The 15,201-nt window shown below is 38.3% G+C and overlaps 1 protein-coding gene across 2 annotated transcripts in view; it reads right to left on the bottom strand.

Annotated features, from left to right (window-relative positions):
* Window positions 1-15,201, bottom strand: part of EML6 (EMAP like 6) — a 211,831-nt gene that overhangs the window by 25,083 nt on the left and 171,547 nt on the right. For both annotated transcript variants that reach the window (XM_030826926.1, XM_030826927.1), the window contains 2 exons: window positions 10,131-10,224; window positions 1,025-1,125 (listed from right to left, as the gene is read on the bottom strand). In XM_030826926.1, the coding sequence (XP_030682786.1) occupies window positions 1,025-1,125; window positions 10,131-10,224 (195 nt within the window). The remainder of the gene's footprint in view (window positions 1-1,024; window positions 1,126-10,130; window positions 10,225-15,201) is intronic.

The following is a 15,201-nucleotide window of genomic DNA, read 5'->3' as shown; positions in this document are numbered from 1 at the left end:
GAACTCAGAGTCTGGCTGGAGAGAGGAATCAATATGCATCTCAGCCCAAGACATGCGTCTAACTGAGGCTCAGCACAAGTTCTGTGTCAGCCAAGAGAAAGAGTGACTAAGTGCCTGAAGGAGCAAAGTCTTCATGAATGCTGACCAAAAACGATAAAAATAGTACTGACTGTAAATGTAAAATACAAGCATGTTATACGTGCTCTGCTTATTTATCACAGCAATTTTGGGGTGAGAAAAATGAATTGTTTTGTAGGAAAAGGTGGTATACGGGACAAGCCATTAGATTTGTCCCTTACACATTCACATTTCCCCACCCACCCTGTCACTGAGAAACCCAGCTTTATTCAAGACAGCTATGCACAGGCTGGCTCTCCACACATATTGGGTGGCATTACCTTCTTTTAAAAGCAAAATGCACTGGAACAGAACCTTATTCGCGTTTTGTGCATAATAAGTTAGGGCTTGGTACCAAAGCTGATACCAAGAATTCAGATTCAATTGTATTAAGTCTGACTTATTAGTGAGAAGAATGAGATATCCTCTATGTTTTCTCATGCTTATTTACTCTTCATTATTATCAACATTAAATCCACTAATATTTATTGGACCACCTATTTGTGGACAGACTCAGGGTTTAATTCATGTTTAAATTCAGTAATAGATAAATAAAGGAACTCTCCAAATAGATAAAATTGTATTCACTCAACCAAAATGATTATTTTATTTCCTGTGCAGTAGTCTAACGTAATTACTGCTTTCAGAACAGATGACTAAATATAAAAATGATTCTTTTCACAGCAGAACATTTTCCAAAGCTTTCTAGGTATTGATGAATATGCATAGCATCATATAGAGTGTTCTAAGCTTCAAAGCGTTCTAAGTGAATTTGGGAGATCATTTTTTTAGGCACATTTTTATTTTAGATTGCAGAGACAAGCCAGGTAGTAGCAACAGTTTGTTTTTTCTTTCCAGCTAGGGTAAAGCTCTCAGTCACATAAATGATAAACCCAAACGACAGTACCTGCTTGTTGCCAGAATTTGATGTGTTTTATCCCAACTGTAACCAGTTTGTCAACATGGTGTGGGTTACATTTTACCACAAATATCTTATCTTTATGTCCTCTGTAAAAGACAAATAGGAAATAAAATTCTAGTTTGGATGGAAGCAATAACAGTTTTATCAAAAGCATGTGTTTGGTCTAATTTTAAGCACATCTAACAGGATGACTAAATTAGAAAATGGTTTAAAATCCACACAGGCATCTACATTAAAATAATGAGCTTTGGCTTTTCTTTGCATGTTTGAACCCTTTCTTCTTACCCTAATATTGCTGCCAAAGTTTATTTACTTATACTTTAAACAAAGTAATAAAATATTTAAAACATATCATAATGTCTCCATAAGATAAAATTAATGCCACCACACTGTGGGGTTGCAAGTTATTCTGGGGATGTGCAGAAGGAAAGAGAAAGTATTGACTCCTCTTTTCCTCCTCTTGTGCAGGAGGAAAGTGACAGTATTAACGAAAAGCTTCACATGAATCACTCTTGCTGTAGAAAGCATTGCTCCAGGTTAAATGGGTTTTCAGCTGGAAACATATTGTTTAGAAGTTGAAGCCCTGGACCCACAGCTACGGAAAGACAAAGGATGTCTTCTATTGATTCGAGGCACTTTGGGATGCTGCACATTCAGAGATGTAGGTTTATAACCCAAGGGGCAGAAGGACAAATATAAATGCAAAGGCCAATTGTAGAGCTGGGCTGTAGACTTGGCATCTCACAGCATGAGAGGGACAATTTGATGGTCTTTGATATATTAGGACATAATTTTAATAATGTAAAAAAAGCAATTAACAAAAAGAACATGACTGACCAATCTGCCTTATGAAGATAGATACAAACATCATAAATATTAGCAAATAGAATCTGAAAGCATATAAAATATAATACATTAGGACCAAACACAAGGGTGGCTCAATATTAAGGAATCAAGTAAAACAATTGATCATATCAACAGATGTAAAGAGAAAAATCATATCATCATTTTCAGATGCTGAAAAGGTATTTGACAAAAATCTAACACTCACCCATGATTTAAAAAATAAAATACTCAACACCCAATACAGTAGAAATTAAAGGATGCTTCAGACTTGTCCTTTAGACATTTGTATTTCCCTGTACTTTGTCATTGAGAAACCCAGATTTATCCAAGCTAACTATGTACAGGCTGGCTCTCCAGACATGCTGTGTGTCATTATCCTTTCTTTAAAGACAGAACATGCTGGAATAGCTTATTCGTCATATTTGTGTGTGCACACTCAAAAGATTCTTACTTAATGGCGTTCCCAATAGAGTCAGGATAATTGCCAATACCATTTAACATCATATTGAACATATAAACTAATGCAGCTGGATGAGATTTTAAAAGGCACAAGAGCTGGAATGGAGGAGCTAAAACTATTCATATTTGCAAATGATACATGTCTAAAAAATTAAAAAGGAAATAATTTTAAAATGACTACAAATAAGACATTTTACTAAGGCTGCAGTATATAAAATTGAATACCAAATCAATAACCTTTGTATATACAATGGCTGGTTGAAAATTATAATGGAGAAGAGGACTGTATTTATAAACAATAAAAGTAACAAGGCATAAACTCAACAAGACACATATAACATATAAAAATGAAGAGAGAAAAAAGACCTGATCTGTAAGATTAAAAAGGTAGACTTTAAAAAATAGAACCATATCCCATGTTCTTGGAAAGGAAAACTCAATCCTAAAGATAGCAGTTATCCCTTAGTTTATAAATTCAACTTAGTTCTAATAAAAAGACCACGGGTGTGTGTGTGTTTAATCTGGAGTTAGACAACTTGATTTTAAAGTTCTCATGGAAGAATAAGCCAGCAGGAATGACCAGGAAAATGGAAACAGAAAAGCAGAGTGAAAGAGTAGCTCTCCTAGGTATTAAAACAATCTATAAAGGCTCCATAATTAAAACAGTATAGTACCTGTGTATGAGTTGACTGACAAACGGCAAAACAGAAAATCTTGAAACAGACACAAATGAATATAAAAATGTAGTGTAAAACAAAGACAAGGTCTTATATGAATAGCAGGAAAGATGAACTTTTAAAATAAATGGTGTTTGATGCCAAATGCTGGCTTGTCTGTGGAGTGATAAGAACTCTTGTTAACTGCTGGTGGGAATGCAAAATGATATAGCTATTTTGAAAGACAGTTTGGCAATTTCTTACAAAACTAAGCATATTCTTACCATACAACCAGCAGTTACATTCCTTGATATTTGCCTAAATGAGCTGAAAACTTATGTCTGCACAGAAACCTGCACGTGGATATTTATAGCAGCTTTATTCATAATTGTCAAAATGTGGCAGCAACATAGATGTCCTTTAGCAGGTGAATGGGTAAACAAACTGTGGTACATCCAGACAATGGGTATTATTCAGTGCTAAAAAGAAATGAACTACTACCACATCATGAAAAGACATGGAAGAAATGTAAATATATATTAAGTAAAAGAAGCCAATCAGAAAAGACTACATACTATATGGTTCCAATTATATGACATTCCGGAAAAGGTAAAACTAAAAAGATGGTAAAAAATTAGTGGTTGCCACAGTATTCAGAGGAGGGAGGGATGAAAGGATAAATAGGCAGAACACAAAGAAATTTTAGGGCAGTGAAACTCTTCTGAATATACTGTAGAATGGTAACTGCAGAATCAGCCCAATCTGGTTCAACTTTATAGAATACAATGGTGAGTTGTTTATCAGTTATCATGTAACCCAGGTTACAAGTTATATAACCTGATCATGCCCAGATGAGCCAAGCATGCAACCATGGATGGAACCTAAGTGCTTGGACCAAGGAACAGGGACCAAATTAAGAACTACACACCTCATTGCATGATCCAGTCCTATCATGTCTCCTGGCCACACTGCATTATAAGATCCGATCAGATCATGCCTCATTACCCTCTGCTATGAAACCTGCCCCAGCCGCCAGCTCGAGAGAGAGATTTGAGCGTTGCCTCCTGTCTCCTTGCCTGTCAAACTGCAATAAAGTCTTTCTTTTCACAAAAGCTGGTGGCATAGTATCGGCATCTATGCTTTTTGGGCAACAAGCCCATTGCTAGCTTGGTAACACTATCATGATAAATATATGTCAATATTACATTTGTCAAAACTCGTAGAATGTACAAAACGAGTGAATGCTAATACAAACTGCGGACTTCGGGTGATAATGATGTGTCAAGGTAGGTTCATGAATTGTAACAAATGTACCATCTAGTGCAGGATGGTGATAGTAGGGGAGACTGTGCATATGATGAGGTAGGAGGTAATGGGAACTCTCTGTACTTTCTGCTCAATTTTGCTATCAACCTAAAACCACTCTAAAATATAAAATCTATTTAAAAAGGGAAAAAATGGAACACCTTGGTAGCCATATGGAAAAAACAGAAAGCTGGACCTGTTTCTCAGATACTAGGATAGATTCTTAACTATTTAGAGACCTAAATATAAAAGATGAAGCCATAGAACATTAGAAGAATAGGTGATTTCTTTTTAATGTGAGAATGGTCAATAGTTTTCTAAATATGAAAATCTTAAAGCAATAAAAAATAAATTTAACCACATAAAAATAGAAACCTTTTGCTTGATGACAAACACCATAGCAAACTCAAACGATGAATGACAAACTGGGAAAAAAATCAGCAAGTTATAGACAAAAATCAAATAACCCTAACATTTAAAGAATCACTTCCTGTGAGAATTAGATTTCAGAGAAACCACATGGTTCACGAGGGAAAATTCTTGTTTATAAAATAATTCTAGCTAACATGAAGAATGAATGATAAAATTAGAAAACTGCCACTTTGAACCCCGAACTAAGTAACCAATTTAGCCCAAGGTTGTCAGCTGATGCTACAACCATTAGAAAATGTGGTGATGGGGAGCTGTATAATGAAAGGATCAGGTCAATGCTCCCAGAACCCACCAACTGAGCTGAATATTACTGACAGCAGAACAACTAGATGTTTTGGGCAGTAGTGTACACCAGGGTGGTGCCGGGGAAGTGGTCCATCCTGGAGAGAAGGAATTCCATGACTAACATTGTTCAGAATCGGCAGATAATGGGAATAATAAAAAGCAGTACGGCTTTTAGTTATTTTCCAGTTCTCTACAGATAATATACCCCTATTGCTTGCACCTGGGAAGGACCATGCCTACTGCCTCCCTACTCTCTGGTATACCATCGATTTTATCTTTTCTGATGTGACAGGAAGTACCTATAAAGCATTCTTGCCTAAAAACTTGAACATGGTGAAATTATTTGCAAATCATATATCTGATATATCTGATAAGGGACCTATATAAGATCCCTGGAGGAAGGTGCACCCAGGGAGGCCATGGAAGCTCTGTGCCCCTTCCCCATGTGCCTTGCCCTATATAGCTTTCCATCCATAACCTTTGTAACATCCTCTGTAATAACCTGGCAAATGAAGTAAGTATGTCTGAGTTCTCTGAGCAACTCCAGCAAATTAATCGAACCCAAGGTGGGATGAGGGGCATGGTCTCAGAAACAGAGCCCTCAACCTGTGGGATCTGAGGCTACCTCCAGGTAGACACTGTCAGAATAGAACGGAACTAGAGAATACTCAGTTGGTGTCTGTCACAGAATTGTTTGCTTGTTGGTGGGGAGAAATCCCCGCAAGTTTGGTCACAGAAGTCTCTGTGTTGATTGCTGTTGAGTGAGAAAGCAGAAAAAGCACTTTGAGTTTGAGTGAGAGTTTTTGTTGTCCTACTGTATATCATAAAAACACCGAGGTTATTTCTGTTGTAGCTAGTTATAAAGTGGCTAATGATGGCACGTAAATGCTTAGCTTATGTCAATATCTAAATAAAGAACACACTGCATACCTCTCATTTTTCTTTTACACACTTGTTAAACTTGTAGGGAAGTTGCCTGCAAGTGTAGTTGTGTTTGTGCACACACGTACGTGTGTATGTGTAAGCAAAACAAAATGCAAAGAGTTTGTCAGATCTTAGATGGCGAGAATAAGAACTTACACACTGTGCTGCTGTCCTAACACTGGATGATTCCTCACGCCCCATCACAAGGAATTCACTGCATAGGGACATACAAACCCATCAGCAAGCACGAAAGAAGGAGCCTCTTCCAGAGGCCAAGGGCAACTGCACACTGGGTGACTTGGTTTCCATATTGTCCATTCAGAACTCTGTTTGCATAGAGGCCCAGTCCTGTGTGTAATTTTGTTCTCCCTTTCTGTGGCAGTAGCCTTTAACAGGAAGACTGATGAATGTTTGATACATATACTAACTCCAAAAAAACATTTAAATTGGCTCAAAATATAGAATAATATAGAGTAAGACAGGTAACAAATTAGAACACAGTGAGACGATGTATTAGTGAGTGAAAAAAGCCAGTTATACAGCATATGTACAATACCCCACATGTAAATAAAAATGAATACAAATACTAGAAAAATACATACTAAAAGATATATGCTAAAATGTTAACCATGGCTACATCTAGGTAGTGGAATTATAGATGATTTTCCTTTTCTTAAGGGCTTTTCCCTGGTAATTTTTCTATAATGATCATATGTTATTTGAAAAACAGAGGAAAGAGTAAGTGTTATTTTAAAAAAGAAAGTGAAAAAGAAAAAGGGCCCATATGGTATGCGGGAGACTCTATCATAGTCATTAAATGCATGTAAAGGTAGGGACCTAAAATAGATCAAGTGACGAAGCTAATACAGAAGTGCTTACTTGGAAGTTCGATACGCCTGCCATATACATAAGCTTTGTGCCTTAGTGTGTCCCTAAGCTTTCTTTTTTTTTTGAGACGGAGTCTGGCTCTGCCGCCCAGGCTGGAGTGCAGTAGCGTGATCTCAGCTCACTGCAAGCTCCGCCTCCCGGGTTCACGCCATTCTCCTGCCTCAGCCTCCCGAGTAGCTAGGACTACAGGCGCCCGCCACCACACCCGGCTAATTTTTTGTATTTTTAGTGGAGATGGGGTTTCACCCTGTTAGCCAGGATGGTCTCGATCTCCTAACCTCGTGATCCACCCGCCTTGGTCTCCCAAAGTGCTGGGATTACAGGCATGAGCCACTGCGCCCGGCCTTTATCCCTAAGCTTTCTAGCAGCAAAACTTTCAGATTAGCCTTGGAAGTGTTCTTGTTGATAATTCTTTTTTGTCCAAGATCCCTCCTGTTCAAACTCTGAGATGAAACGTGTCTGTAATTAGTCATTGTTCCCCAGTCACATTACCAGAGCAACACAAGCCCAAATAAAGGAGCACAGATGAACCTGATTAATCGTCGCATTATTCTGCCCTGATTGACAGTGATGTTAGGCCCTGTAACTACTTCTATAAGCGATCAGCCTTGGTTCTTAAATAGGATACTTGTATACTAGACTAAAATTGGAATGATCTTTAGAAAAAAAAAAAAGACTAAGAAATTCATTTGCAATGGAGGCAACCGAAATCACTCATAAAAATTAGCAAAGATGCATTCAGGGAAATTGTTTAAATAGATTGGATCATCTCACAGAGATCTTGTAAATAAAATCTAGAGTATCTTGTAAATAAGATCTCTATGGTCCAATTCTGAATTTCTCTAGTTTCTGTGAGTTGCTAAAGAGTAGGTTCATTTAAAAAATTCTCACCAATCGGGGGAGGAGCAACTTGAGTGCCCGGTTGCACAGCTGGCACACGTCAGCATGGCCACCAGCAGCACAGCTGATAATGCCACTACAGCTACCAACCATGCTCCTCCTCTGTGGAGAAACCTCACCTCCTGGGCAATGAGTGGTACAGAATAATCACCCTTGCCAAAACAGCACAGCCAGCCAGAAGCAGGTTTATTGTTCAGCCTTGCTCTATGAATGAGGCTAGCAGTGATCGAGACAGAGAAGTGAAAAGTGAGGGGTAGGACTGAATCAGCTTCTCTGTGACTTAGGCCCTCTTGGGAGCTTAGATGACCCTGGAAGCAAGGTATCATTCAGTTAAGGATTACTTCTTTGTCACTTCTATCATGCCCCATTTAAAGTTTTTTTTTTTTTTTTTGAGACGGAGTCTTACTCTGTCGCCCAGGCTAGAGTGCAGTGGCTAAATCATGGCTCACTGCAACCTCTGCCTCCCAGGTTCAAGCGATTTTCCTGCCTCCCAAGTAGCTGGGATTACAGGCGCCTGCCACCACGCCTGGCTAATTTTTATATTTTTAGTAAAGACAGGGGTTTCACCATGTTGGCCAGGCTGGTCTCAAACTCCTGACCTTAGGAGATCCGCCCGCCTCAGCCTCACAAAGCGCTGGGATTACAGACGTGAGCCACCATGCCCGGCCTCCTGTTTTTAAAAGTTTCTATCTACTTAAGCACTCTAAGGCCATAAATATAAGCTTTATTTATTTGTCTAAATTTCTTAGGTATTTATGTAAATATGTATCATTGTTAATATTATGCAAATAGGTATTTACGTAACTTTTATTTACACTTATTACTGTAAAATCTACCGTTCTTCCAAAGAACTTTAATCCTTGATATTCCTCCTTGGAAACAGCACTGGTTAATGTCAATCCAAAATGTTCTCCTGGGCAATTCTGCAGGTGTCCTGTTTTGGGAATGTGCCATAAGGCTTGGGAGCAATTCCAAATATCAATTGTGTTATTAACATAATGATGTTAAGTCAGCTTTGTGTTAAATAGAGGCAGTAACACTATCCACCAAGTATATAAAATATATACTATTTTAATATTAAGAAATAATTCTTTCTTCCATTTATATTAATGTTTCGATCATAAAACTGGTGAGCCACCCACAACTGCAGAGGGTTTTCTAGCAGGAAAATTGCATTTCTGTTGCTTTTGAAATCCAGAAATATGCTTTCCCTGAAATTATCTGTAAAGGCAGATGGTATATTATCAGAAATATTAAACTTAAATTCTGTATTTTAGTCTAGGGGAGAAACAGAGTTCTGATGAGAAGCTGAATCTGAGTACTAGAAGGGAGTAGAATGACAGTGAGGAATACTAGGAAGAAAGACCAAAAGAAAAACCACTTGGGCAGGCAGATTTATGAGCTGTCATTTGTTGCCAAGAATTCAGTCTCAACAGCAGTCATCAGAAAAGCTTCTCTTTTTCTAAGATGGTCAGCTGGAGTCCTCATGCCTCCATCTGCTGCTCCTCCAGGTCTCTAGCAATTTATAAATCTTCATTCATTAAATCCCCACAAAACTTTTTTACTATTTAATATTGTAGAGGAAAATATTACTTTAAAAAGTGAATATTGGGTCAACGCTATTAACTTCAAAATGATTTTATATCGCAAGATAGAAAGGACATCATTAATGCAGAGAAGAACGAGCAGGGAGGTACACTGACAACACCCCTCAGCAACAAATTGTATGGCTGGGTCTTGGCTGCCAACTATTTTGACCCCTGATCAGGGTTGGGCAAACAGCTGAGCTCAATGTAAGTAGGAGTGGAAAGTCATGTTCAGACTTAGTGCTGATTCAGCAGGCAGGAAGGCTGGGGTAAGGGAGGACAGGTGGTCTATAAACAGCAGTCAGTCTCAAAAAATCTATTTATAAGACAGGAGATTAGGGAAACGATTTGCCTGCTTTGAAAGCAAGTGGCAGATGCACACGGTGGGGCCTCCTTTCCAGCATGCTGCAGCCTCATGACAAACGGTGCTTCTGACTCTGGTGACATTGACAATCCTTCACCAGATGCTAGGACAGAGGAAAAACAAGGGGCAAGGCACCAGCCTGAGAAAAGCTGCTTTTCTACTGCTGAAGTGCTTTGATACAGATTACACACACCACTCAAAAGAAAGTGGTGAACGACTCTCTGCAGAGGATTTTGGAATTTTTTGATTCACCGCAACAAACATTACCTGCTTTAAGCCAGGTTTGGCACCATGAAATACTGCAGTATTTTTTCACTTAGGTGCTAAGCTTTCTACGTGAATTTCACCTGAGCTTGAAGATGAAATCTTACCAGAAAATGAAAACTATTGACCTTTACTGAACCGTGGTATCAGCAGGATACCGTAAGATCCCGGCAGCTTCTTACCTTGTTGTGGCTATCTTTTCTCCCTTTTTCCAGTCCCAAAATACAATACTGTGAAAATCGTCTAAACCAACCGACACCAGACATTTTCCATCGGCTGTATGAAAACAACACAAATGTCAGAATTTCTTCCATGAAAAAACAAAACATTTCATACACTGTAAAGAGGAATAAGTAAATTGATCTTAAGAAATGATAAATGTTTGAGGTGATGGATAGCTGCCCTGACTTGATTATACAATGTATACATGTACTGAAACATCACACTATACTCTATAAACATGTACAATTATTATATTTTAATATATGGGAGTTATCATATACTAAATGGACATCACTGAATGAAATGCATGGCTAGAGACAGCCAAGCTTCCTAATGCATAATGGGCTGCTGAAGTAAATTGCCGACCTGACATTCTGAGACACAGAATGTCTAGAGGGAGACTCTCAGGTAAGCTACAAAAACTTTGTCTATTTTGTGACAAACAAATCTCATGACATTTAACTTGAGGTACCACTTGGCTTTGTGATCCTGAGACCATTTTCAGCTCTAAAAACTGGGTTCAGTTAATTCTCCAAGTTAGGAACATTATAGAAACGAAATTTAACTTAAAAAATTCTTTCAAAACATGATTTTACAATTTAAAAATTTTATGTTCCCTATTTCAAATGTAGTTTACTTGTTATAGGAAATGTAGAAAATATGAATACAGAAAATTTTTAAATCTTCCAAATTTCTAGGCTAATATTTGATATATATCCTACCAGTCTTTACACAAATGTGCTTAGAAAAAACAATACCAGCATAATACTGAACAGGTTATCTAATCTTTCTTCATCTATTATATCATGAACATTTTCCTTTAGTATTAAATATTACTTATAATTGTTTAGAAAAGTGGCAAGAATAGATTACTGTAAATCCCTATGTATAACTGCTTATTGTCTAGTTTTCACATCACTTGTCTGCTTTACATTTCTAGGATAATTTATTTCTCTAAGAGAATAATAATTACCCATGATTACTATAATTTGGACATTTAGGTTATTTTCCCAAAAATTGTTTTAAAAATATACTGAATACACAATTAAATTTCAAATAAAAACAGTTAATTTGCTTTTTCCCTTCAAGACAAAAGAAGAGGTATACTCAATAAGCCTTTCCTTTGCTGCCTCCCTGCAAGGCTAGATTCAACATAGAAGCATCTCTGGGTCAGCAGTCTCCCTTCCACTAGCTGTGCGGTTGCTAGGAGACGAGTGATCAAGCTCATCCTGCATCAGTATATCAGGGCTCTTCTCTGACTACCAAGGGCCAGCCATGAGGGTAAAGCAACACAGGTCTGGGATAAATTGCCTCTCCCAGTTCTGCCAGTCCACTCGGAGGTCTCAACTGGTATTTTCAAAGGCAGACCTGCAGTAGACCCCAAATTAGGGTTGCCAGATAAAATATAGAAAACCTTGTTAAACTGGCATTTCAGGTAAGCAGTAACTAATTTCTTAGTACAAGTATGTCCCATGTAATATTTATATGTATATTACATATTTATCCTTATTTTGCATGGAATACACTTATGACAAAAATTATTTACGTGAAACTCAAATTTAATTGAGCTTCCTATAATTTTGTTGGCTCAATCTGGCAACCCCATCTCAAACGCTAACCAATGCCCATGCTTTGAGGGCCCTTGCTTATGCAAGAGACCCTCCTCCAACCAACTGGAAATGGTAGTCTCCTCCTCCTTTTCTGGATGAAGGCGAGTCAGAGAAAGAAAAAGTCTGGTTTAACAAAGCAAATCCTCTCCAACCCTCCATCACTACTGAGTATGAGGCAAGGATTTGAAAGCTACGTGACCCTTTCAAGCTACTAGGCTGTAGTACTAGATGAAGACGTTAACACTTTCCTTAAGGGCAAAATCACCACCAGGTGATTATTATAAACTATGTCTTTCAAATAACAACTAATGATATCCCCCTATGCTTCAATGTTACCAGGCTTTAAATTGGGCAAGGTCCCTCTCTATGCATTTAGGAGAAGGAACTGGTAATGAGTTCCTCTATTCATTACCAACATTATTTTTTCCATATCTTTTGATATGGTCTGGTTGTTTCTATGTTGGCATGGCTCTGTACTTGATTTTATTTTTATTGGTGTTTTCTCTCTCCTTTTTTAAGATCATAAGCTCTTTTAAGGCTTATAATAATCTTATCACATTTCCTTTGTAAGCCTCACACTAATCAAGTTTTCAATGAATGTTGATGATACTGGTGACACTGATGATGAGGAAGAAGATAAAGACAGAATATGCCTGTGGATGGTATAAATTGAAATAGAATGTACTACGTTATATAGCTATAAAGATTTTGGCCAGGTGCAGTGGCTCACATCTGTAATCCCGACACTTTGGGAGGCTGAGGCAGGTGAATCCCTTGAGCCCAGGAGTTGGTGATCAGCCTGGGCAACATGACAAAACCCAGTCTCTACAAAAAATACAAAAAAATTAGCTAAGCGTGGTGGTGTGCATCTGTAGTCCCAGCTAATTGGGAGGCTGAGTTGGGAGGATCGACTGAGCTCAGGAGGTCCAAGCTGCAGTGAGCCATGATCGTGTCACTGCACTCCAGCCTGGGTGACACAGTGAGAACTTGTCTCAAAAAAAAAAGATTTTGTTTTGGATGATGAGTAAAAAGAGTGAATACAAAGTTACAGTTAGGAAGAGTAAGTTCTGGTGTTATATTACATATTAAGGTGACTATAGCTAATAATGTATATTTCAAAATAGCTAGAAAAGAAGATCTTGAATGTTATCAGCACAAATAAATGATAAATGTTTGAGGTGATGGATGTGATAGCTACTCTGATTTGATCATTACACAATATATACATGTACTGAAATGTCGCATTCTACCCCATAAACATTTGCAATTATGTGTTAATTATAAACAAATTTTTTAAAAAATTATTCATTTCAAAAACACTGTACAAATATTCAATGTCTTGTTGCATTCATTGACTATATTTCATGTTTTCTTTTGAAATCTGTGTAGTTATAATATGTTCTTCTTGGAATGCAAGCACAAATACATTTAAAATAATAAAGTTTCATGTCATCTGAAGAAGGCCTAAGGAAAAGCTAATTTTGCCGGGATAGGAGGTGAGCTTTTATTTTAGGACAATTTCTGCAAGGCCCTGTCAGCTTATCCTCACGGTTATACCACCTTTCTAAACCAAAAAAGGTATTCTGATTGTGGGTAGCAATGGAAGCAGAAGTGCAAACCCAGAGGTGCCTCAACAACTATACCTCTTCTTTGGGATGATGACTTCCCCGAGTTCTGCGGGTGTGGGCTATTTCTGTGTATATATTACACAGTTTGGAAATAAAATTGGCTACCTTTTTACTCTTTCCCTGTTCTCACTTTCCCTGTAAGGCTTGGTCTTAGCTTTGGAAATCTACTCTCTGACCAGTTAGTTGGAGTTTTTTTATTTTTAGCCATGTTTTTAGAGTCTTAGGTAATGTCCTTTCACATCTTTCCAGTCACAGCATGCATTAATTATGGATGTTTGTGACACAGTCCAGAAATAATATGAAGGCATTTAATGTCAATAGTAAAGGGTGAATTAGAAAAAGTTTTTTTCAGACAATTATGAGTTGGTCTCTCTATTCAGGGCTCATAAAAAATGCATAGGTTTTCTATTGAACACAATGAAATCAAGTCTTACATATGCCCTTATGGAAATCAGTATTATTCTATGAAGGTTTTAAAAAAATTATATAGTTGATATTTAGGCTAGAAAATATTTCTGTGGTTGACCTTTTCTATTTCTAATCTGGTTTTCTATTCATGTGGAAGTACTTTCCTCACGGCAAGCACAAAACAAAAATGGTTCCCCTTCCCCTAGACAGTAATAAATACTGAGTTAAAAGAGGTTCTCAGCTGAGATAACATAAATTCATTCCTTCTTGTACTTGTAGCCCAGTTACAAATTTTGTCCCAAGAAATGTTTTCGACTAAAAATGTCTTTTGTTTGCTTTCGAAAAGTGGCAAGAACAATCTAAATCCTCACACGTGCTTATTTGTTGTCTAGTTTTCGCATTGTTTGCCTGCTTTATATTTCCAGGACAATTTATTCTTTAGTAAGAGACAAGCACACTATCAGTAGGTATCCACAAAATCCCCCAAAAGAGCTAACTCCTAAGAGATGGGCAGCGACAGGAATCCTGAGGCACACAGATGGAGCACTAGCTAAATCATAACTGATGAGTGTCATGTCAGTGCCCTGTTTACACCGTTAAACAAGGAGGTCTGCGTAGTCTCCTCTTTCAACATTTCTACTTGAGCTACTCACTTTTCTATCAGTTTCCAAAGGAAGGTAGTGTTAGTTGCCCTTGTTCATACTTCAGGTAAGCATGTATTTCTGCGCTGTTTTAGAACGGGATCTCTCTTCACTTGGGGCTGTTCCATGTGGGGGCCTCTATGCACCACCATGTCTACTCCATAGTTACAGTGGAGGGTGGGAGGGGCAGATGGACACGCTTACTGGAGGGCACAGGGAGTGGAAAGTGAGCCTGCACACCGAGTGTCCCGGGCATGACACTCTTGCCAAGTGTACACACTAGCACTGGCAAAGGGAAGGGGCAGGAGGAGGCCTGACACCGAGGAGAACTCCTGGCATGCCTCCTGCCTGCTGACAAACCCAGGCCTGGTGGCTCTCGGAATGGACCTGGGTTCTGCCTTTGGATCGGCCGCTGTTGACTTTTACCCAGGCCACCCCACCGAACTTCAGGATCTCCATTCTCAGCCTATAAAGTGGTGCAGGGGTTTAAGACTCAAACTATATTATTAGAACATAGACTGCTATCAATAGAAATTAAACCAAACAGGCCTCAGCTCACACTTTCAGGAGTCACCACAGGTTCCCACTCCCTCACCCCAACCCCCAGTCAATGACTACAACTCATCTGTATGTAACCATTTATGGTAATGAATCACGTATCAGTGAAAGTTTTTCCGCAATAGTCCTTAGTATTAGTACTTTCTACAACTATCAGATTCCTTTCTACCATTTATATATTGACAT

The sequence above is a fragment of the Nomascus leucogenys genome, chromosome 14 (genome assembly GCF_006542625.1).
Source record: "Nomascus leucogenys isolate Asia chromosome 14, Asia_NLE_v1, whole genome shotgun sequence".
NCBI classification, from domain to species: Eukaryota; Metazoa; Chordata; class Mammalia; order Primates; family Hylobatidae; genus Nomascus; species Nomascus leucogenys.
The sequence above is the reverse complement of the archived record's forward strand: the minus strand, read 5'-3'. Positions and strand labels throughout refer to the sequence as shown.